The sequence below is a fragment of the Colletotrichum karsti genome, assembly GCF_011947395.1.
Source record: "Colletotrichum karsti strain CkLH20 chromosome Unknown Scaffold3, whole genome shotgun sequence".
NCBI lineage: Eukaryota > Fungi > Ascomycota > Sordariomycetes > Glomerellales > Glomerellaceae > Colletotrichum > Colletotrichum karsti.
The window spans coordinates 1,455,518-1,478,219 of NW_024065903.1; the positions used below are offsets into that span (position 1 = coordinate 1,455,518).

General features: G+C 54.2%; 4 protein-coding genes across 4 annotated transcripts; all 4 read left to right on the top strand.

Annotated features, from left to right (window-relative positions):
* Positions 1–760: 760 nt before the first annotated feature.
* CkaCkLH20_01494 (rhomboid family protein) lies at positions 761–2,673 on the top strand (the record flags this gene model as incomplete). The annotated part of the gene is made up of 3 exons (XM_038884213.1): positions 761–1,550; positions 1,612–2,567; positions 2,620–2,673. 3 exons carry the CDS (start codon positions 761–763, stop codon positions 2,671–2,673), a joined length of 1,800 nt encoding a protein of 599 aa, XP_038750805.1.
* A 1,504-nt stretch (positions 2,674–4,177) lies between these two features.
* On the top strand, positions 4,178–7,579 carry CkaCkLH20_01495 (uncharacterized protein; the record flags this gene model as incomplete). Its single annotated transcript, XM_038884214.1, has 3 exons — positions 4,178–4,927; positions 4,977–6,790; positions 6,838–7,579. 3 exons carry the CDS (start codon positions 4,178–4,180, stop codon positions 7,577–7,579), a joined length of 3,306 nt encoding a protein of 1,101 aa, XP_038750806.1.
* A 3,380-nt stretch (positions 7,580–10,959) lies between these two features.
* Positions 10,960–12,438, top strand: CkaCkLH20_01496 (uncharacterized protein; the record flags this gene model as incomplete). The annotated part of the gene is made up of 3 exons (XM_038884215.1): positions 10,960–11,005; positions 11,060–11,335; positions 11,402–12,438. The coding sequence occupies 3 exons, from the start codon at positions 10,960–10,962 to the stop codon at positions 12,436–12,438; spliced, it is 1,359 nt and encodes a 452-aa protein (XP_038750807.1).
* A 4,918-nt stretch (positions 12,439–17,356) lies between these two features.
* On the top strand, positions 17,357–21,685 carry CkaCkLH20_01497 (glucose-methanol-choline oxidoreductase; the record flags this gene model as incomplete). The annotated part of the gene is made up of 6 exons (XM_038884216.1): positions 17,357–17,999; positions 18,051–18,167; positions 18,244–18,805; positions 18,860–19,074; positions 19,150–19,387; positions 19,435–21,685. 6 exons carry the CDS (start codon positions 17,357–17,359, stop codon positions 21,683–21,685), a joined length of 4,026 nt encoding a protein of 1,341 aa, XP_038750808.1.
* Between the last annotated feature and the right edge of the window lie 1,017 nt (positions 21,686–22,702).

Genomic DNA, 22,702 nt, shown 5'->3' on the forward strand with positions numbered 1-22,702 from the left:
TTGGAACGTCCTCCTGCTTCCTACCAGATCCATCCCTTGACCGGAAATACTCACCTGGAACCTCCCTCCACTCGTTTTGGCTTTGGTTCTCGTTATAATTCCCGATCCCTTCGTGTCACCCAAAAGCTTTCGCGCTCCGACACTCGCAACCACCGTCTCTTACTGGCCCAATCATCCGAAGCGGTGCACCCTTCTTCACTGCCTGGTACCTAGCACGGGTTGTGCACAGGCATCCTAGCCCGCTAATTCATAATTCACCCTCACTTGGGTTGAACCTGCAATTACATCTCTGGCGCCTTCAGCCTACAGTCTACTCCCACTTCAACACCACTAGCCAGGGTCAATTTGCCTGCTACGAACGCGGGCCAAGGAAAACCTCGCTCATCTCATCGACCGACAAAAAGCCTCTTCTCTCCCCCGAAAAGAATCCACAAAGCCTGCGGCTAGCTCCATCAGCTTCCAGCAAACTTCCCGAACAAATACCCACGTCCCCCCCAAATTGCGACCAAGACGACCACACACACCTCTTCTCAACATCCCGCTGTCACATTTCTCCGCGTTTGGTCCATTTCCCGTACCTGAGCGATTCTCCATCTGGATCATCTCGCTAGGCCCGATTTGATCCATCAGCAGCAGCACAGCCAAGTTCCAGCTCGGCCCTCCAAGCGAGATTCCTCGCAGAAAGACAAACTCGCCCGGATTCCCATTCCTCGGCCGCATCTAATCCCTTCCCAATCCGCCGCGACTTCTTCGTCCCATCATGGCATCCAACGACTACTATCACGGCAACAAACCGCCCTCGGCGTCACCGCCTCCTGCAGCATACTACGCCGGCAGCGCCTACAACAACATCCCTTCCACCAGTTCTACGCCCGCGCCTCCCTACAGTCAAATATCACAGACCCCCGGCGCTTCCCACCCGCCACCGCGCGCAAACACCGTCTCGCCCTTCGAATCTGTATTTGACGATCATGTCTACCCAGTAGATTCCACTCAGGACGGATTCCGCCACAACGCCAACCATACTCCCCAGTCCGCGAACAACCCGAACGTTCAGCGCATGAACACCGTACACACCATGAAGACCGTCAGTTCCGTCTACAGCAGCGACAACCCGAACGACCCGAGAAATATGCAGCCCCTGCCTCCTCTGCCTCCCCTGCCGTCGCAGCCCACCGGCTACCAGCAACAGCAGAACCCATACCAGCAGCAACACAACCCGTACGAACAGCCCAGCCCTTACAGCCAGGACACTGCGTACTACGGCAATCAGGCGGTCTCGCCGGATTCGAGTCGACCTCATGTGGCGGACGATATTCCATTGCAAAGCCGGCAGGAAACCCAGCCCAAGGATGTTGAAATGAACGAGAACGACCATGTATACGACGCGCCTCAAGGAAGCCGCCGCTCAAAAAGTCGTCGTGACAAGAGCAAGGTCGGTTTTGGCCAGCTAGGCATGTTTGGCGCAGACAGAAAAGGTATTCCTTGGGTGGTGTACACCTTCACCCTCGTCCAGGTTGCTGTCTTCATCGCCGAGATCGTCAAAAATGGTGAGTCGACATCTCCTGTTTCGCGGTGGTGGAAGACGAATCTTGACTAACCCACGTCTAGCCCAATTGACTGGCTCACCCATCATGACCAAGCCCAGCTTCAACCCGATGATTGGACCTTCGACCTATGTCATGATCAACATGGGTGCTCGTTATGTCGCATGCATGCACAATGTCAAGGGCATTCAAGACTCCAACACGTCCTTCACCTGGCCCTGCCCGAATTCGACCTCATCCGACGCCAACAACCCATCGAACCAGTGCGGTCTTGGCGATCTCTGTGGCTTTGGGGGAGTTCCCGAGCCCTTATTCCAGGGCCTCAGCCAGAAGCCGGAGCCCGATCAATGGTTCCGTTTCATTACGCCCATCTTCCTGCACGCCGGTCTGATCCACATCGGGTTCAATCTTCTTCTGCAGATGACGATTGGCAAAGAAATGGAAATCGCCATAGGCTCGATCCGCTTTTTCCTGGTCTATGTGAGCGCTGGAATATTTGGCAACGTTATGGGAGCAAACTACGCGGGTGTCATGACGGCTTCGACTGGTGCTTCCGGTGCGCTCTTCGGCGTCATCGCTCTTACTCTGCTGGATCTTCTTTACTCTTGGAAAGACCGACGCAGCCCCGTAAAGGACCTCATGTTCATCATGTTGGACATCGTCATCTCCTTCGTTCTCGGTCTCTTACCGGGCCTCGACAACTTTGCTCATATCGGTGGTTTCCTCATGGGTTTGGCACTCGGCATCTGCGTCTTGCATTCTCCCAACTCTTTGAGACGTAGACTGGGAACCGACCCCTCTTACGCGTCTATGCAACTCAACCCTCCCAATCAAGGGGCGGGACCGTCATTCCTGAAGAACCCGGTCGGATTCTTCAAGGGTAGGAAGCCGCTTTGGTGGGCGTGGTGGCTCGTCAGAGCAGGCTTTCTGCTGACAGTCATCATTGTGTTCATTGTCCTCCTGAACAACTTTTACGTCTACCACAACACTTGCAGCTGGTGCAAGTACCTCAGTTGTATAGTAAGTTCGCTGCCGCTGCAATTCCCAGAACATGTGCTAACAAACGAACTAGCCTGTCAACAACTGGTGCGAGCTTGATGATTTCAAGCTCACTAAGACCTCGTAATCTCATGACGTCAAATAGCCGACTTGGCTACGGAACACAACAAACAAACACTCATGGCTTGCATTGGGATACACGTCTTGGCCAGGGGGGTTCCGGGGTTTGCATTGCTCAGCGACGGCGTCCGGTTCGGGTTGGTTATCTAATGAAGGAGGAATGGCTTCTTATCCTTGTTATTCCCCAAAATCGCATTCAAACGGCCATTTGGGTCGCGGGTGCGGACAGGGCTCTCTACGTGTTCTTGCCGAGCCGAGAAACGGCTATAGCACCAACCGTTGCAACGTCCTCGGACGTGTTGATGCAGCGCTGCCTTGGCTACCCCGCAGATCAGTCGATGGGTTGGACGCCGTTACGTACTCGGAATCCAGCCTGTCCTAATGATTAGCATTTAAATAAACAATGATCATCCCCTGAGTATGAACAGTTGCTGTTTCTTGTCATTCGTGTGCTGCACTGCGTTCGGACCTCACAGACGCGTCCATGATCCTTAGTGCCGTCATTGCCCAACCACACGACATTGAATGTGTCGAGGTAAGCCGACTTCTTACAGACAAGCTCCCCGCCCCGACCTTATGATGATCTCTATTTGCATGGCTTAGCTGAGCGACCGTGACAAGTCGCAATTGATGCCTCGAAGAATGGATATCTGAAGAAGAGCACATCCGCATCCTCGATGATACCAACTGTCGTTGGGAGTCAGCGCTAACCACCGACCTTCCTAGTTGCAACCCAGGCGAATCTTTTTCTCTCCACGTGGTTTTGGGCTGAGCGTTGGTGCTCAGATCACGCTGTTAGGATGTTCTGCTTGCTGTAACTGACTTCGATCGTCTCCATCACCGCCCAAGCGCTGTCATTTGATTTTCAAGTTATCATTATATAGAGAGCAACTACTTTTATTTTATTGCAGTGTTTCGATACAAGCCTGTGCAGATGTTTACTTCTTATTATTGAACATATATTCTCAGAAAGTCAGCATAAACAGACCAGCAGATACGTCGCAATAAGTTTCCATGCCTATAAGCCACTTTAACATGAATTCCGTGTTGCGTTGAAGTGCGTTACACGCTGGCTATTCGCTGTCAATATCTTCTCAATAGCCCGAAAATTTGGCCATTAAAGTTTTCTTTACAAGTCAAGACGAAGCGAAGGCAGCAGGCACTTCGTTTGATAATCAGGCAGACGTTCTTTTCTTTGTTTGGTGAGAATAAAGTACCTAGGTAGGCAGAGGTCGCAATACTTCGGCAGGAGCCCATTTGGCGTTCGCGTCAGAAACGACTGCTTAGTCAGCAAGGCGCGACCCCCTGCTTCAATTAAGCTGTGGGTCCGTCACGCTTCACGTCTTCACGTCAGAGGCGCGTCTTCCACCACCCGTGTCTAATGGAATTCCGTCTCCTCCAAAACTTATAGCAACGACCGCACAACAACAAACACCCTTCCCGACTTCTTGTGATATGAGCTTTGGCTGAACCACCTTCGCTCACACATCCATCATCGCCATACTCGCATTATGGCTACCAAGGTTCTTCCCCAGAAGCGGGTGCTCGGGGAGACACCCAGCACTCGTCGCAATATCCCATCGTCCCTGAAGAAGCGCAAGGTCGAAGGCTTTTCATCATCCCCAGCCCACCGCATTGGCTCCCAGAAGAACGCGAAGAACCTCCCGGGCTCTAGTCAACCCAAGAGCGCATTCGAATCCGAAGTCCTCGAGAAACTCAGCCAGGACATTTCCGATGCGAAGCAGAACAATACAGAGAGAGATCAGGCTTGGGACCGGCCAGCTCTCGTCGACTTCAACCCCGAGAGGGACAACCTCGTCTTTCAGCAAATCGAGGCCGAGGAAGGCAGCTTGCACGGCGGTCGGGCGACAGTGAAGCTTTTTGGCGTCACGGAGCAGGGACATTCGGTTATGCTCCATGTCACAGACTTCAAGCACTACCTCTACGTTGCCGCGCCGGTTGCGTTCCGACCTGAAGACTGCAATGCCTTCAAGGCATATCTCGAATCGCAGGTTGCCCAACATCAACCGTGCATTCACTCCATCTCTTTCGTCATGAGGGAGAACATTTACGGCTTCCAGGGAAACGTCCAGAGCCCCTACCTCAAGATCACGGTCATGGACCCCAAGTTCATTAGCAGAGTACGAACAACAATCGAGACGGGCAGCGCCAATTGGAAAGGCCTTTGGAAGGGCATGGAGGGTGGCGTCATGACGTTCGACAACATCCAATATGTTTTGCGCTTCATGGTGGATTGCAAGGTAAGCGTCAATGCTTGGCTTCTGTCTGGACGAGACTAACAAACCCCAGATCCACGGAATGTCCTGGGTTGAAGCACCCGCTAAGTCATACCAACTCCTCAATCAGTCACAACGGCAATCCAACTGCCAAATTGAAGCCGAAATCAGCCACCTCGACCTCATTGCCCACAAGCCTGAAGGAGAATGGTCCAAGATGGCACCCCTGAGAATCTTGTCGTTCGATATCGAGTGCGCTGGACGCAAAGGCATCTTCCCCGAGGCAACACACGACCCTGTCATTCAAATCGCCAACGTCGTCACGCGATACGGAGAGAAGAAGCCCTTCGTGCGGAACGTGTTTTGTTTAGACACAACAAGCCCCATCGTCGCCACACAGATTCTTGAGTTCCAGAAGGAGGAGAAGATGCTGAGCGAGTGGCAAAAGTTTCTCGTCAAGGTTGATCCCGACATCATCATCGGATACAATATTGCCAACTTCGATTTTCCCTATCTGCTTGACAGAGCAAGACATCTGAAGGTTGCTGGATTTGAGTACTGGTCTCGCATCCCAAGCATAGCCTCAAAGGCCAAGGAGACAAACTTCTCCAGCAAGCAGATGGGTAACCGCGACACCAAGGCTACCAACACCAACGGACGGTTGCAACTTGACTTGCTACAGCTGGTTCAGCGTGACCATCATCTGCGCAGTTACACGCTCAACTCTGTGTGCTCCAACTTCTTAGGAGAGCAGAAGGAAGATGTCCACCACACCATGATTACAGAGTTGTTCAACGGAACCCCTGAGTCACGTCGTCGTCTGGCCCTGTACTGCCTGAAGGACGCGTACCTTCCGCAACGATTGATGGACAAGCTATCTTGTCTTGAGAATTACACGGAAATGGCAAGAGTCACGGGAATTCCATTCAACTTTCTGCTTTCCAGAGGTCAGCAAGTCAAGTTCATCAGTCAGCTTTTCCGTAAAGCACTGGAGCAGAAGCTTGTCATTCCAAACCTGAGGTCGGAGAGCAGCGACGAGCAGTACGAGGGTGCAACCGTTATCGAGCCGACAAGAGGCTACTACGATGTGCCCATCGCCACGCTCGATTTCGCTTCCCTGTACCCCAGTATCATGCAAGCTCACAATCTGTGCTACACGACTCTGGTCAACAAGAAGGCCATCGAGAAGTTTGACTTGAAGAAAGACGAAGATTACATCGTCACGCCCAACGGCGATACCTTTGTTACAGTCAGCAAACGCAAGGGTCTCCTCGCCCAGATTCTCGAGGAACTTCTGGCCGCCAGAAAACAGGCGAAACGCGAGCTCGCCGTGGAGACGGATCCTTTCAAGAAAGCTGTGCTCAACGGTCGGCAGTTGGCCTTGAAGATCAGTGCGAATTCCGTCTACGGTCTAACGGGAGCAACCACTGGTAAACTGCCCTGCCTTGAAATCGCCAGTAGCACAACAAGTTTTGGTCGTCAGATGATTATGAAGACCAAGGAAGAGGTGGAGTCGAAATACTGCATAGCCAACGGTTACTCTCATGATGCTCAGGTCATCTACGGTGACACTGATTCCGTCATGGTCAAGTTTGGCACCAAGGACCTTCCCGAAGCGATGAAGCTCGGCGAGGAAGCCGCTGGTTTTGTGTCTTCGAAATTCGTCAAGCCCATCAAGTTGGAGTTTGAGAAGGTGTACTTTCCGTACCTTCTCATCAACAAGAAGAGATATGCTGGCCTGTACTGGACGAAGCCAGAGAAGTACGACAAGATGGATACGAAGGGTATCGAGACGGTGCGACGAGACAACTGTCTTCTCGTGCAAACCGTCATTGAGAAGGTGCTTCGCATGATTCTGATCGATCAAGATGTTCAGGGTGCTCAAGAGTAAGTCCGTTTCCTGGAATTTGGACGCCCCGACTAACAAGTGTCAGCTACGTCAAGGACACCATCGCGGACTTGTTGCAGAACAAGGTGGACATGTCGAAGCTTGTGATAACGAAGGCTCTTACGAAAGATGATTACGCCGCAAAACAAGCCCATGTCGAGCTTGCGCACAGGATGAAGAAGCGTGACGCTGGCTCGGCGCCAGGTCTCGGTGACCGAGTCGCATACGTGATGGTCAAGGGCGCGGCCGGGTCCAAGAACTACGAAAACTCCGAGGATCCCATTTACGTCCTCGAGAACAACGTGCCGATTGACACCAAGTACTACCTTGATAACCAGCTTGCGAAGCCTCTTGGCAGAATCTTCGAGCCCATTCTGGGTGAGACGAAGGCCAACTCGCTTCTCGCCGGAGCGCACACGAGAACAATTGCAGTATCGGCGCCGACCGTCGGAGGATTGATGAAGTTTGCGAAGAAGACGCAGACGTGCATGGGTTGCAAGAGGCCGCTCAAGGGCAAGGAGGAGAGCGCGGGGGCTGTGTGCTCGGATTGCGCGCCTCGGGTCGGCGAACTCTACAAGAAGACTCTCGACAAGGTGTCAGATCTCGAGGTACGGTTCGGACGGCTCTGGACGCAGTGCCAGCGGTGCCAGGGCAGCATGCACTGCGAAGTGATTTGCAGCAGCAAGGACTGTCCCATTTTTTACATGCGTATGAAGGCGAAGAAGGACCTTGAGGACGCGGGCAAGGACCTGAAGCGCTTCGATTTCGACCCGGCGGCGATCTGGTAGAATCGTGCGTGGACGAGCAGCGGGGCGACGAGGGGGGGTCATGGATGATGATGATGAAGACGGAAGGGCATTTCACGACGCTAAGCTTTTTCTTCCATGGGCCGGCACAGGAGATTCTGCAGATGCAGGGCCAAGTAAGATGCGGTGGGCTCGGTCCCACGATGAGATTTTGTTTCGGAAAAGGCGTTGACGGAGTTTCAACGGAGGCAACGACACCCAGTGGGGGGGCGGTCCAGAACTATTGGGAGGAGAAACATGTAACATTCACACAAAGAATCATCACCAGTGTCGGAAAGAATCGGAAGGAAATCTGGGTGGGACGGGGGTGTTTGCGTTTCCATTGTATGATATTTTCCCATAATACGAGACAGCAGAGGGGGGAAGAAAGAAAATCGGAGAGAGAGATGAGTTGCGGCAATTATTTCCACAGAACCCCGTTTCCCAAGGCTCGTCCAGGACAAGTTCCGTGGTGGGCATTTCTGTATGGACGGATAGGACTCAAGAAAGTGAAATTGAGTAAAGGCTTCAGCTAACACCGAGGCGAAAGCGGCGCTGTGGTTCGTCGGTTGGACGGCGACCGGGGGCGGAGGCCGACGGTCCATCTGCCAGCGAGCGGAAGGGCGGACATGACAGGACAGAGCGAGAAGACAGGCAATCTAAGCATTCACCCAGCCGATGCGCGCAGGCGCAGGGCAAGCCGCCGGCCGCTCTACTGGATCGGCATTGGTGGCGGGCTCCTGGCGGCGGCGGCGGCGGATGGACGACGGCGCAAGGCACAAGGAGACCAGGACAGCTGTCGGCTCGTAGACTCTGGAGGGAGGGGTTTCCCCACGTACGCGGATTTTTAGGTTATCAATCTCACCCAGTGTACTGTGTTACGCCGAGGTGGTCTCGACTGTGATCTATCTCGAGCCTCTCTTCTGTCTACCGAGTTTTGGTTCCTACAACAAAACAAATTGAAGCGAATCAAGTCAACCGCAATTACTCTTGTCAACACAATCGGGTTACATGAGACTTTTAAGCATAAATTCCATGGCATTCACGACCAGCAATTCGCGAATAGGAAGCTGGTTAAAAACGTAACGGAATGTAGAGAAGAAGCAGGGAAACGTAATGAGAACTGCGTTTGTGGAGGACTAGAGGTGGTGGAAGAACGAGGCCAAGACTCTAGTTGAGGCTATCAAGCCAATGACTGGACTCGCATATCTGGCATTCTTCAGCAACAACGGTCTCTGAGGGTGATGGTTTGAAGAAAGTGTCTGTCTCATGGATTCCGCTGTCGCGTGTTTAGTCGGCACAGTCTAAGCGATCTAACACACGGTCAACAAGAAGAATAGTCAATAGCCACCATCTCAATTCCGAGATTGAAGGCCCCTCCCGTCGTCCACTGAAACGCTGTAAGCCGAGATGCATGGCCCCGGAGAACCGCCGGAGGAGAGAGAGCCCCTCCTTCTGTGAGTGCGCGAAGGCGGGATGTCCGACTTCACACACAGACAATATCCAGCTCGGGTGTCGGGATTTCAGAGAGGCGAAAAAAAAAAAGAGAGGTGAGGGAGGCGAGCTTCCATTGAACGGCCCCCGGCCCCGGGCCCTTGGCTGCCGTGCTCGCATTCTATCGGGTTGCGTCGCAGTTTTTGTTCAGCCCAGCCCAGCAGAGCAGAGCCCGGTGCCGTTGCGATGAGCTTAGAGCCCAACCTGCCTACCTACCAACCTAACGAAACTCTCCGCCTCCATCCTTCCTTCACTTCCGATTGCGGAACCGCGACTCGAACCGCCGAAAAACGGCCCTGGCCGTGTCTTGTTCCAATCCGCCCAGTCGCGTCGCGAGTTACGAGTTGCCATGATCAATTCGCATTTGTCCAGCCTGTCGCGAACTCGCTTTCCCTCCCAGTTTTCTTTCCCTCCTTCTCTTATCAGTGATGGAGAAGAGGAGGGGGATATGCAAGACAATGACGCCGCATCAGCCGTCGAGGAAATTTGATTTTCATGATTTTCAATGTCGGAGAGCCGTTGTCGCATCGGCCGATCGAAGCGGCATTTGTTGATGCCGGCACATATGCTTCGAAGACGAACAGACAGATGCCTTGGAGGATCTTGACGCCATCACACACGAACACATACTGCTTTCCAGGGGCCTCAGATGGCGGCGACCAATAACAGGCCGCTGATAAAAGACTGAGATATCGATTGACCTCGGAGAACGCCACGGCATGCAGGGAGATTTCGATTTCCAATGACATTTGGAGATGTGACGGGGTCCCTGACGCTTCACGCCCCTCGAGTGACAGGCCGCGAAGGGCAAAAGACAAATCCGAACGTGCGGAAAGACATGTGCCAGCGGGGTCCCATCGACCCCTCGAAGGGGCAGCAGAGCATGCGATTGTTGGATGACGTCCCCCCAGGTTCTGGCCTGTTTGGGACACGCGCGCGCCCAGCCTGCGACGATGGGGCATCTCGGAACGGAGGCATTTCAGGCATGAGGGAAGTCCTTCTCCCGAATATGGAGACCCTTGGGAGAGGGGGACCCTTGTCGTCCCTGGAACCCCTGCTCCTGGTTTCCGCCCCAGCATGCATGGGACGAGAGATGGGACAACGGGGCAGCAGCGTTCGGGTCGGTCGCCGCCTCCGGAATCGCACCGCTGGCGCTGGCGCGGCTGGGCGACCACCTCTTGTCTCTTTGTGATGGTGGTGAATAATTCACATTCGCCGAGCAAATCAGAGTGCCGCACCGAGGCCAGCATGTGTTATGGGAACCCGGGCCCGGTCCCGGCACTCTGTCCAGGCTAGAGGTCCCCAGTCTCGGCTGAGTCTTTTTTACGTCAACCGCGTGGGTTTCGTCCTGAGCAGTTTTCGTTATGGATAGGACTAATTGGAAACTCGTTCGTCTGCCACCACCGAATGAAGGCCGCATGAAGAAGAGATTGTGCGAGGCAGACGTTTCTTCCCGTAGCGCCCCCCACGGCCGACCCGGACATGTCTTGCTCTCGCGCTAACGAGTCCCCTGGTGTGGACTGTGGACTGTGGACTTGCCATTCACCAAGGTTCAAGGGTTTCCCGAAGCTTGGAGGAGGAGGAGTAACTAGTAGGAGGAAGCGTAACGTCGACCAGGGCTGCCTCTTCGACAACGGTCAAGGGGGCAACAAGGCACCTCGCGGTTGGTGTATGTGTGAGCTGTTACTCGATTCGATTTGGCTTTCATATCTGATCGACAGATTCCCAGATGTGTATATAAGCTTGCGGGCGTTCCTCCCTACTCGGTCGATTAGTCTTGGAACCTCATCAGCTTCTCTCTCTTCAACCTCGAACTCGGACAAACCTCTCTCGGAAACGCCGAGCAAACCTCAAAAAACACACAACACATTTTCCCAAACACCGTCAACATGTCTAACCTTCCTTCCGAGCCCGAGTTCGAGCAGGCCTACAACGGTACGTCATCGTCACATCGACGCTCGACGTCCACGAGACTAACATGAACATCAGAGCTGGTCAGCACCCTCGAGAACAGCTCCCTGTTCCAGCAGTACCCCGAGTACAAGACCGCCCTCGATGTCGTCTCCATCCCCGAGCGCGTCATCCAGTTCCGCGTCGTCTGGGAGGATGACAAGGGCAAGCTCCAGGTCAACCGCGGCTACCGCGTCCAGTTCAACTCCGCCCTTGGCCCTTACAAGGGTGGCCTGAGATTCCACCCTACCGTCAACCTGTCCGTCCTCAAGTTCCTCGGTTTCGAGCAGATCTTCAAGAACGCCCTGACCGGCCGTAAGTGACCCCCCTGGCATCCCAGAATCCGGGGTAATCAGGACGCCTAACTAACACGGGATGCAGTCAACATGGGTGGTGGCAAGGGTGGCTCTGACTTCAACCCCAAGGGCAAGAGCGACGCCGAGATCCGCCGCTTCTGCGTTTCCTTCATGCGCCAGCTGTCCAAGCACATCGGCGCCGACACCGACGTCCCCGCCGGTGACATCGGTGTCTCCGGCCGCGAGATCGGCTGGCTCTTCGGCACCTACCGCCAGGAGCGCAACAAGTTCGAGGGTGTCCTCACCGGTAAGGGCCTGACCTGGGGTGGTTCCCTGATCCGCCCCGAGGCCACCGGCTACGGTGTCGTCTACTACGTTGAGCAGATGCTCAAGTACGCCGGCAAGGGCACCTTCGCCGGCAAGCGCGTCGCCATCTCCGGATCCGGCAACGTTGCCCAGTACGCGGCTCTCAAGTGCATCGAGCTCGGCGCCACCGTCGTCTCTCTGTCCGACTCCCAGGGCTGCTTGGTCGCCGAGGGCGACGCCGCCTTCACCCCCGAGCAGATTGATGCCATCGCCGCCCTCAAGGTCGACCGCAAGTCCCTGACCGACTTCGACCACAAGGGCTCCTTCATGTACATCAAGGGTGCTCGCCCCTGGACCCACGTCGGCAAGGTCGACATTGCCCTCCCCTCTGCCACCCAGAACGAGGTCTCCAAGGAGGAGGCCGAGGCCCTCATCGCCGCTGGCTGCATCGCCATCGCCGAGGGTTCCAACATGGGCTGCACCCAGGAGGCCATCGACGTCTTCGAGGCCCAGCGCAAGGAGAAGGGCGCCGAGGCCATCTGGTACGCCCCCGGCAAGGCCGCCAACTGCGGTGGTGTCGCCGTCTCCGGTCTCGAGATGGCCCAGAACAGCCAGCGCCTGTCCTGGACCCGCGAGGAGGTCGACCAGAAGCTCAAGGACATCATGACCGACGCCTTCTTCAACGGCCTCAACACCGCCAAGGAGTACGTCAAGGGCGGCGAGAGCGAGCTTCCCAGCTTGGTCGCCGGCAGCAACATTGCCGGCTTCGTCAAGGTCGCCCGTGCCATGCACGACCAGGGCGACTGGTGGAACTAAGCGATTTGATGATGAAAAACGGGAGCACGAAGCAGCCACGCATCAAAAGACGATGGCGCAGATGATGACTTGATTCCAATTGTGTATTTCGGAGCTGGCGTTGGTGGCAGGGATACCTGAGATAGTTCTATACCAAACAACTTTTTTTTTGATTCCAGACTGTACTCCCGATGTTGAAATGATGATGCGTGACCGTTGGATGCTTAAGTTAGCAACGTCTCCCCGCCCCCAACTTGAGAAATGCCGAGGGAGAGGTATAAGCCGAATCCTTCAGGAACGCCACGCTCGTGGAAGAGGCAGCGGGGGCGGTAGGGTGGGAATACGGTGCTGACGAGAGATGATGATGCCGAGCCGTGCTATCCGCGTCGGGTCTCATCGACCGCAGGTGAAGGATCAGAGTCTCTGTTGTTTGTTACCGGGCTATGCCAGTATAAGTCGAGCTGTTTGTACGGAAGCGTTCTCTTTATTCAATGACTGTCGCTGGCATGGTGCAAGACGTGGGCTGATGAGACTGGATCAGCGAGTTGACGGTAATATTCGCTGTTTTCCTACGAGACGAAACAGGAGGAAACAGCACAGCTTCTCAGTGCTTGTCTGCCTGTTTGTTCTAGTCTGTTTGTTCTCGTGTTAAATTGCGTTCCTGTCGTTCCGGAGATATTCTGCAGTCGACCTTTTCCTGGTATCCAGCTTGAGCGGACTGGACTTTGTATTAGTCAATGCATAAGGACAGGCTATGTATGTATGCTATCACTCCTAAGCGCGTGCGAAGCAGAGTGACGTCGGGTCCTTGCGATTCGTGCGATGTTTCCAGCTGTACAAGCGGCTATCCGGAATGACCGTGGCAGTGCAGCGAATCAGAAGCACACTTCAAGCTGACAGACACTCATTGATCGTGATTCGACTCTGAGACGGCCATGGCGGGTGGCAGTGACAAGAGGGATGGTTGCGCTGCATGCGTCGACCAAGCTGATTCTGGCCAGACGAGCCTCTATATCTGGCAGAAATTATCGTGATGTTCCCATGTGCTGCCCGGTTTAGCATTGCGTAACGGCCCCAAAAGGAAAAATCCGGGGATTTTGCACGTTTGTGGAACAGCCTGACGATAACGCCGTCTCGTCTTGACGGCTACCCACATCGACACAGCATGTCGGGTATGTTTTATTTAACGTCATGTTATAATTAACAGGCGTTGGAGTGGTGGGATCTGAATCGTGGCGTTTCCAACGGACGTAACGGGTGTCTTCGGTAGCGAAAGCGCATCGTATGCTAGAGTTCTCGATTTTCCGTGGACGTTGTGATCTGAACAAGTGTGGGCGTACTCGAGTCCATGTGGAATCAAGTCGAGACGGATGTTCTCTCTCGGTCCTTTTCGAGGTGGAAAGCTGCTAGGAGATCAACCGGCGATCGCCCTCTGAGGATCGAGAAGTAGATGACTTCCGGTGCCTGTTCTCCTGTACCGCATGAGACCACCGATATGATGGCAAGCGCAGAAACAAAAGACCCCAAAAGACCCCAAATCAACTTTCGTCGAAAGCCACAGGACTGACAGCCATCCGAAGTCCAGTTTCAGCCCCCAAGTCTCCCGGTCCGTCGTAATGCCTGCATAACATGGGCCAGATGCTCGTGGTTGACCCCTGCAAAAGGCTCATGCGAACTAGCCTATCCGAACATTTCCCAGCACTATGTAGGCATTTTCAGCCCTACCTAGGGAGATTGCAGAATTGACTCGTGGGAATGATGAATTGGTAAAGGACATTGGACGACCTCGGTGGAGGCCTGTCTTGGATGCGGTGTTTGTCGGACGATTGCTGACGGCTGGATAAGGGGCATCTGAATTGTGTGCCAATGACGGAGATGAACTGGGAGTGATGAGCATAGGCTGAAGTTGATCGCTGCGAAACGAATGATGCCACAGCACCAAAGACCCCACGGCTTTGCAGGTACGATGTGAGGCACAGCTCAGCCGTACCTTAGACGGTTGCCTTGCGCCGGAGGTTTGACTTGGCGCGATGACGGGCGGCTCGGAAGTGTCTTTCAGTTGTGAAAAAAGATAATGTACCTTCCTCCTTTCACACTTGACGGGATATCAGGGAGGTAAGGTACCTTACGGTAGCGAAAGGCGCAGTTCCTTCCCTGCATCCACAGTCCGGACGGCCGACCGGCGGGATTGATGCCCCACTACGGGTCCTTGCCGCGTGCGGTGCACCGTGCACCAGCTTACCTTTTACCTGCGCTTACGGATACCGAGTCGTCGAAACAATCCAATTCAAAGTCGAGGACTGTCAGACGGCTGATTCTTTTTCTTTCGAAGGATTGTGGGGACTCGGACTTTGATATGTCGTTCTTGTTCTCACTGTGTCGTCCTCTAGAAGCCAACACCCACACACCACACCAGAAACAGCCGACCAACAGCAACCCCACCCAACCCAACGTCAACTGCATCCATCCATCATCATATCTGGACATGGAACTGGTCATCCGGACTGCACTGCAACGCAGTGTCTATTCACATGCGATTGACGCACCTCATGTATCTATGTCTTGACGATGATATTCTGATGACAGCAGCGGCAGATCAGGCAGAACCAACCATCCTTGGTCGTTTGTGGGCCAATAGACACCATTTTGGCCATCATGGGAAAAAGCGCAGCTCTCTGCGCCTCCTCATTGGCTACCTTACGCCAGCGCGTCTACTTTCTTAAGAGGTCTTTCTCAATTCAAAAGTCACCCAAAGCAGAGGCCGAAACAAATCATTCTGACTTGTGCCGAGGCTTTATATCCCAAGAGGAAGTTCATCCGAGACTCGGTTCATGCGGATGCATTCCATGAGGCTCGCAGCTCCGGCTCAAGTATAGCAAAATGCGAGGCTTGGACGTCTTACCGCAGCTATCCACTCACCGAGGCTCTGGAACTGGTCTGGGCAAGTTCACCAGCTCTGTCTCAGTCGCCATGTGGACCTGGCGTGGGAGGCGTCAGGGCTACCCTCGTCGTAGTAATCAACTCATCGAAACCAAGGGACAGAAAACGGCTGCGGATATCTCGCCTCCAGCCTTCTACCGCATTTACGGTGTCGATATTGGCTGCCTTGAGTATCGTACCAGGATATTGGAAAGCGAGGTGAACCATCTTACCCGAACCGTTGATGAACCATCGTCAAGGGTCAAGGGCAAGGGCAAGGAGGGCAAGGATGCTCCAGGCAGTCACTCTCAGCCCGATCCACACGCGCGGTCTCCCTTGCGAAGTTGAGCGATTGGCAATTGCGCACAGCGACCGCTGCGCAGCGCAGGGCAGTCAATTGCACTAGAACCAACATGGGGTTATCAAAACGAGCAACCCGTCCGCTGGGAGTGGAGATGGGAACTGCGACTGTAACCATTCCATTGGAGAGAGGCTGGCTGGCATCCATCAGAGGGAAACCCCGAACGGGATTCGACTGACGTAACATCATTGGCCCGTTTCCGCGCAGGCAGAAATATTTCTTTTCTGACCGGGACCTTAAGTCGCTGTCAGCGACGGGATCAGCGTAGCGACCCTACCTTTCTCTTCTCCACCTCTGCTCTTGCAGAACACAGCAACCTAACCCTCAGCTCTCAAGCCCACCCACTCGTCCAAGTGGTATCATGACCATTCATTGGGCCAAAAGAAGGCACTTGTGGTTCTTTTCTAATCATGACCGACATGTTTGGGCCAATAGACGCTGCCTTTTGCAGTAGCTCCTGTGCACTAACACCGGGACAGCTACCAAGAATGCGAATTCATGTCCGTTGGCATCTTTCCTGCGCAGCGGTAGACGTACGGATACGCCACGAACACACACGAGACATACGGCACGATTTGCGCTGTCATTATTTTCGGCAATCCCTTCCTCCTACGCATCTGCACCTCTGCCCCAACCCTGCCACCACTCACTCATACCTCGGCAGAAACGGCGCTGAACCCTCAGAGTCTCACTCTCACTCCATCTCGAACCACACTTCCCAGCCCCAGACCTTCAGCCCGGTGCCAATGCCCATGCCAACGCCCATGAGATCCCCCTGGCCTGGTCTCCGTCACCAGCTCCGGTCAGCCTCATCAGGGCAAGCCTGCTCAATTGACAAGACTCAATCTTGACCCAAAGTACCATTACTGTACCTACTGAGATGGGGTCCCGTGGGCTTGAGACATGGAGAAACGGTCAGCTCGCCGCCATCATCACAATTGGCCTCATGTTATCCGCCTTGGATTCGGTGGGATGACTTGACTCTAGGCCCGTTGCTCTGCGACGAGACTCGGATTGTCCCTCACAGCACATTGTGTTGCTTCTTCGCCTCCATCTCGCATCGCATATGCGCACTCGACTTGCAGATGGCGTACCCGACGCCGTCCCTAACCAAACTGTCCACCTCGTAGTCTGGCGTACAGCAGTGCGGATACCGTACGAACCCATGTTAGTTTACGGCAAGGATCCTCCCAGTACCCCTGTCACCCAAGCTGTCGTTCTGCGGTGGGCTGTCTATATCTCATCTGCTAGTGTGGGATTCTTGCTAGGAATAGTTCGCGCTACACACCTCTGTCTAGCTCGGCATCGATCCCCGTCGACATTCTTACATCTCTTCCCGGGAGTCCGTTCCTGTTCCCTCGTCCTCGTTCCTGGCCTCACCATCCGCATCCGTACCTCATATACTTGAGCGTCCGGTTGCCTTATCTTAATCTGCTATATAGACTCTTGTGTATCCTTCGAGAATCCTTCCTCTCTCAAGGAAAACTTCATCACTCCAGTTTCGTCTTACGACTACAACATTATCTTTCGTCACCTCAGACAGGTCAGAGCAACCGTCTTTGTACGATATTCGGAAACTCCCCAGTCTTCCACATCCTATCCTATTCAACACTGCGCGGCTGCTACTAGCTCACTCTGAGCCCCTCACCGATGGCTCCAATGGCTACGAATGACAGCGCCGTCAACGGCGTAGACTCCAGGCCGAGCAACATCAACGTTGCTAAAGCCAACGGATATCACACGGGCGGTGTTAATGGGTCATCGTCCAGGCTCAACAGTTTCTCACCTGCTTCAGGGTCACGACCATCATCCTCATCCGCTCGCTCATACAGAGAGGACCCCCCAAACAACGGCATTAGATATAGCAAGTCTCACCGCATTCCCACCTTTGGCATTCATGAGGACGACAATGCCCCTAGGTCACGGGGCTACGCCAACATTCGCACATATAACGATGAAGCCCGCAGGCAATATCCACGGATATCAAAACCCGTGGAACTCATGCGCAACAGCTACGATTGCGTCGTCATCGGTTCAGGTTACGGCGGCGCGGTGGCAGCTTCACGCATAGCACGGACAAAAGATGCCAACGGCAAACGCCAGTCTGTCTGTGTACTTGAACGTGGCCAGGAGAAGTGGCCTGGCGAATACCCCAGTGGTGTTCTCGATGCCTTCGATCAAGTCCATGTTTCTGGCGAATTTGCTCCTGGTTGGCTTCCTAGCACTACTATTGAAAGGGGTGACCCGACTGGCATGTACCACTTGATATTTGGAAAGGGCTTGAACGCAATTGTCGGCAATGGTACGTACATGTATGCTTCATATCTCCTCCGGATGCTAACCTGCCATGTAGGCCTCGGCGGAACCAGCTTAATGAACGCCAATGTCTTCCTCGAAGCAGACAAAGGTACTCTGTCTATGCCTATCTGGCCCAAGGCAATCAGGGAAAACCCCGGTTGTCTGGATAAATGTGAGAGCACAGTCTTTTTCTTATGACAACTAGTCTTTTAACTGCTTGAGTCGGTACTAATTCAAGGTTTCTCAAGATTATCAAATGGCTCGGGACGTTCTTGAGCCGACCGAGTACCCAGACGACTGGCCAGAGCTTCCCAAGGTCAATGTCCTGAAGAAGCAAGCCGCCGCGTTGGGTCTTTCGAGCAAGTTCAGAATGGTGCCTCAAACAACTAGATTCAGGAATGGCCCCAACAGCACCGGCGTGGAGATGTGTCCGTCGGCCCTGACCGGCCAAGACTGTACTGGTGTCAACGACGGCTCCAAAACCACCACTCTCGTGACCTACCTTGCAGACGCTTGGAATTGGGGTGCTGAGATGTTCTGTGAATGCGAAGTTCGATACATCAAGAAGGCTGATGAGAGTATGGGAGGAGGTTATCTCATATTCTTTGCTTGGCACGGTCGCAATAGAGGCCACTTCAGGGCGAACCTCCACGGGGACTTGATGTGGGTTCACGCCAAAGAGTGCGTGTTCCTCGGCGCTGGCTCTATTGGCACCACCGAAATCCTTCTGAGGAGTAAGGAGATGGGTTTGTCGATGAGTCCCCGCATCGGCGAAAACATGAGCGGCAACGGCGACATGCTCGGCTTTGGGTAAGAACACTCTCTCCTGCCTAGTGGATAGGTGAAAACTAACATGGTTATAAGCTATAACATGGATGAAGAGGTAAATTCAATTGGAAAACCCTTTCCAAGCCCGTACAACCCAATCGGCCCTACAATCAACTCTGTTATCGACGACCGCGAGGGACACGAAAACCCCCTTGACGGATATGTCATCCAAGAGGGCGCTATCCCTCGTTCTCTGACCCCATTTCTCCAGACACTACTGGAGATGATGCCTGGTAGCGTCGAGTGCACTGGTGAGTCTTTTACTGAAAGGGTGCGCTCCAACTTTGCCAGGTATCGGAGTCACATTTTCGGTGCGTATCGTCAAGGAGGTTCAATGGACAACACGCAGGTCTATCTAGTCATGTCTCATGACAGCAGTCAAGCAATGCTCACGCTCAAGGACGACAAGCCAGTCCTTGAGTTCCTCGGCGTCGGGCGCAGTGATCACGTCCGCAAGCTCAATGACTTGCTGGCTAAGGCCACCCAGGCCATGGGCGGCACATTTGTGAACAACCCTTTCCACGCCTTGATGGGAGGTCAGCAGGTCACTGTTCACCCCATTGGGTACGTTAACCTGTCCACGCTTTTGAAACATCTCTAACAACTTGTAGTGGAGCGTGTATGGCTCGCGATGACACTGGAGCCACTGGCGTTACCAACAACGTCGGCGAGGTGTTCACCGGAGATGAGGAGGACACCCATCCCGGCCTGATTGTGACAGACGCCGCCGTCATTCCCGGCGCCATTGGCGTCAACCCTTTTGCCACCATCACAGCCCTCGCTGAACGTGCTGTCGATGCGTATATTCACAGGGAAAATCTCATGATCCACCCAAACAAAAACGGCATTCTGGATCTCTTTGGCGAACCAAAACACGCGCCCAAGGAGGAGCGTGACACGGAAGAACTCAAGAATGAGTCCGAAAAGATTCACCAAGCTAAATCCCTCATCCATCATGCCAACAGGGCGAAGGCGGGCGGCTTCGGTTTTACAGAAGTCATGTCTGGATTCGTCCACCGTGACGACGGATTAGTCACCGACAAGCGAGCCACCTACGAACTGGCTTACCGGACGGCAAAGAGCCTTTGCGAGAGTGCTAGGTTTTTCCTGAGTGTCCAGGCTTTCAACACCAAGTCCATGATCAAGGAGCCCGATCACTCAGCCATGCTTACGGGCACGTTCGTATGCCCTTCCATCCGCGGATCTCCCTTTATGGTCCAGCGGGGTGATTTCAACCTCTTCATTCTCGATCAGAAGGCACCGGGAACCCGCAACATGACTTACGACTTTGACCTGCGCGGTGTCAATGGAGAGAAGTACCATTTCCATGGATACAAGGTCGTTGACTCTTCGGTGGCCCTGGCCCCCTTCCAGTTCTGGAGGGCTACCAGCACACTCTACGTCACCATCTCCAAGTCGGATCCGGTTTTGGAGGCCGTCGATGACTGTGATGAACCATGGCGTCTTGGGAAGGTCATTGCCAAGGGCATCATGCACATCCAGCCCGCCGACTTCGTCTCTCAGCTCATGACCATGACTCCCACCGGCAGCAGTCTTGTCAAAAAAGTCTATAGTGCGGCAAGCTTCCTCACATACTTCACTCGCAGGTCTCTATCTCTCTTCCTGGCGCCCTTCACTCCTCTGCAGTATCCTAGCGTTAACTACAACGGCTACGTCAACGATACCCCTCCAACGGCTTCGTTCGTCATTGTTGCCAGAGACGGCGTCAAGACACGCATGCACATGTGGGAGCCGACCAACCCCAACATCGAGACCAAGAACCTCTTCTTGATCCCAGGTGCGGCTGTTGACCACCAGATTTACGCTCTTCCGACCATCAAGTACAACGCAGTCAACTACTTTACCCGCGCCGGCTACCGCGTTTTCATCAGCGTTCACCGTATCGGCCAGCTGATGGTCGCCCAGAACAACTGGACAACATACGATGCCCGGCTGGACCTTCAAGCATGCATCGAGCATATCCGCGAGAACTACTCCGAGGACAACTCCAGAGACAACAAGATCTACGCCATCGCGCACTGCATGGGCAGTGTCGCCTTCTCCTGCGGCCTCCTCGACGGCACCATCCCGGGAAACTGGATCCAAGGCATCACCTGCAGCCAGGTCTTCATGAACCCCATCTGGAGCACCCTCAACATGGCCAAGGTCATGGCTGGCCCGATTCCACTCGACAAGATGTACAAGATGATTCTCGGAAACTGGTTCTCCTGCAGCACCGCAAAGGACGACAGCATCCTTCAGCGTGCCCTCAACGAGGTCCTCCGCCTCTACCCGGAGGAGCGCAAGGAGATCTGCAACAACGCCTCCTGCCACCGCTGCACCCTCGTCTTCGGCCGCTGCTGGAACCACGCAAACCTCAACGAGGCCACGCACCGGCAGATCGACCGCTTCTTCGGCGGCGTCAACATGACGCAGCTGCAGCTCCTCATGAGGCAGGGCTTCGAGGGCCATGTCATGACCAACGGGCCTCTCTTCCAGCCCCTCACGACGCCGCAGAACATCCGCAGGCTGAGGGGCATCCCGATTATGCTCTTCGTCGGCCGGGACAATGCGGTGCTGACGCCGGAGGCGACGGAGAGAACGTACGAGATCCTCTGCGACACGTTCGGTTCTCGCGGCGGAGAGCGCGACGGGGGCGTCTCGGGCGGTCTTCAGTACCGTCGCAGAGTCGTACCCGGTTACGGGCATCTGGACTGTTGGATGGGCCGCAACGCGTGGAAGGATGTGTATCCCTTCGTCCGCGAGGAGGTGGACCGCGTGGTGCGCGGGGAGGATTACCAGTTCCTGGACCCCGATGACAAGTTCTCCAGGATGGTGGACAGCGGCGAGTTGCTTTACTAGATTTTGACAGCATACATTGGGCGTTGCATCTTTTTTCCTCTCTTTTTGTTCCTGGTGGTTTTCTTGTTTGGGGACTCAGGATAGACGTGGGAGCAATAGACTGATAGATACCCTTCGTTAAGCGTTTTGAGCTATAACATGATTAACTTGGCGGTCAAATACGTGCAGCTAGAATTACAACCGACTTGGACGGGGCGCTTAGAGAACATGGCCATCTCGAATTATGTTGAGTCCATCCTGCTGTGAGCTGTAAACCTTCTTGCCACCATATGTCTTCTCAGCCTTGGTTCGTTTCATTACGCTTCCAAGCTGGCAGAAAACTATCCGGGTAGGTCAAACTCACATGAGATCTGAAATCCATCGGCAAGGTGGAAAAGAACATGTCTCCTCAACATCAACTTAATATATGTGAATCAAGTGGCAGTGACATCGATCAACTTCAAATGGCACGTGTCCGGCCATTGAATTGTTCGTACATTATGACTCTGACCGGCATGATGTTCACGACGGAGTTCGCATTAAGTAAAAACGAAACAAGGGCCTCGGCGGGTGACGGACGGCGGCGGACCCCACCAGACCGAAGGCGGGGGGCACTTGAGTTCGTCAAAGGGAAACCGAAGCCGACAAGACAAGGATTCGTGCCATCGGAGGCCCCAGAAAAAGTCATGGAAAACGACGGGGAGGTCGGGATGGACCGTGGCCTGGTGGTGGAGAATCCGCAGTCAGAGCGGCACGGCCACCCCCAGATTTTCCCTCTTCCGTCTGGGGATACGGATACAGCCAGCTTTCTCCTCATTGACTGTTGAGGGAGGGGCAAGAGGGGGAATGGGGTTTGTTGGTTGCCCTGAGGCTCAAGAGAAATGCTTTGCATATTCAACATTCTGCGGCTTCGAGGCCCTCTGCTGGTTACTGGTTACGGGCCCAGCCACACCCATGCATCGAGTTATCGCCTTCGTGTATGCATGCACATTTTCCGTCGAGCGGCAGTCAAGCGTCTCTTACTTATCTCTGACTCCC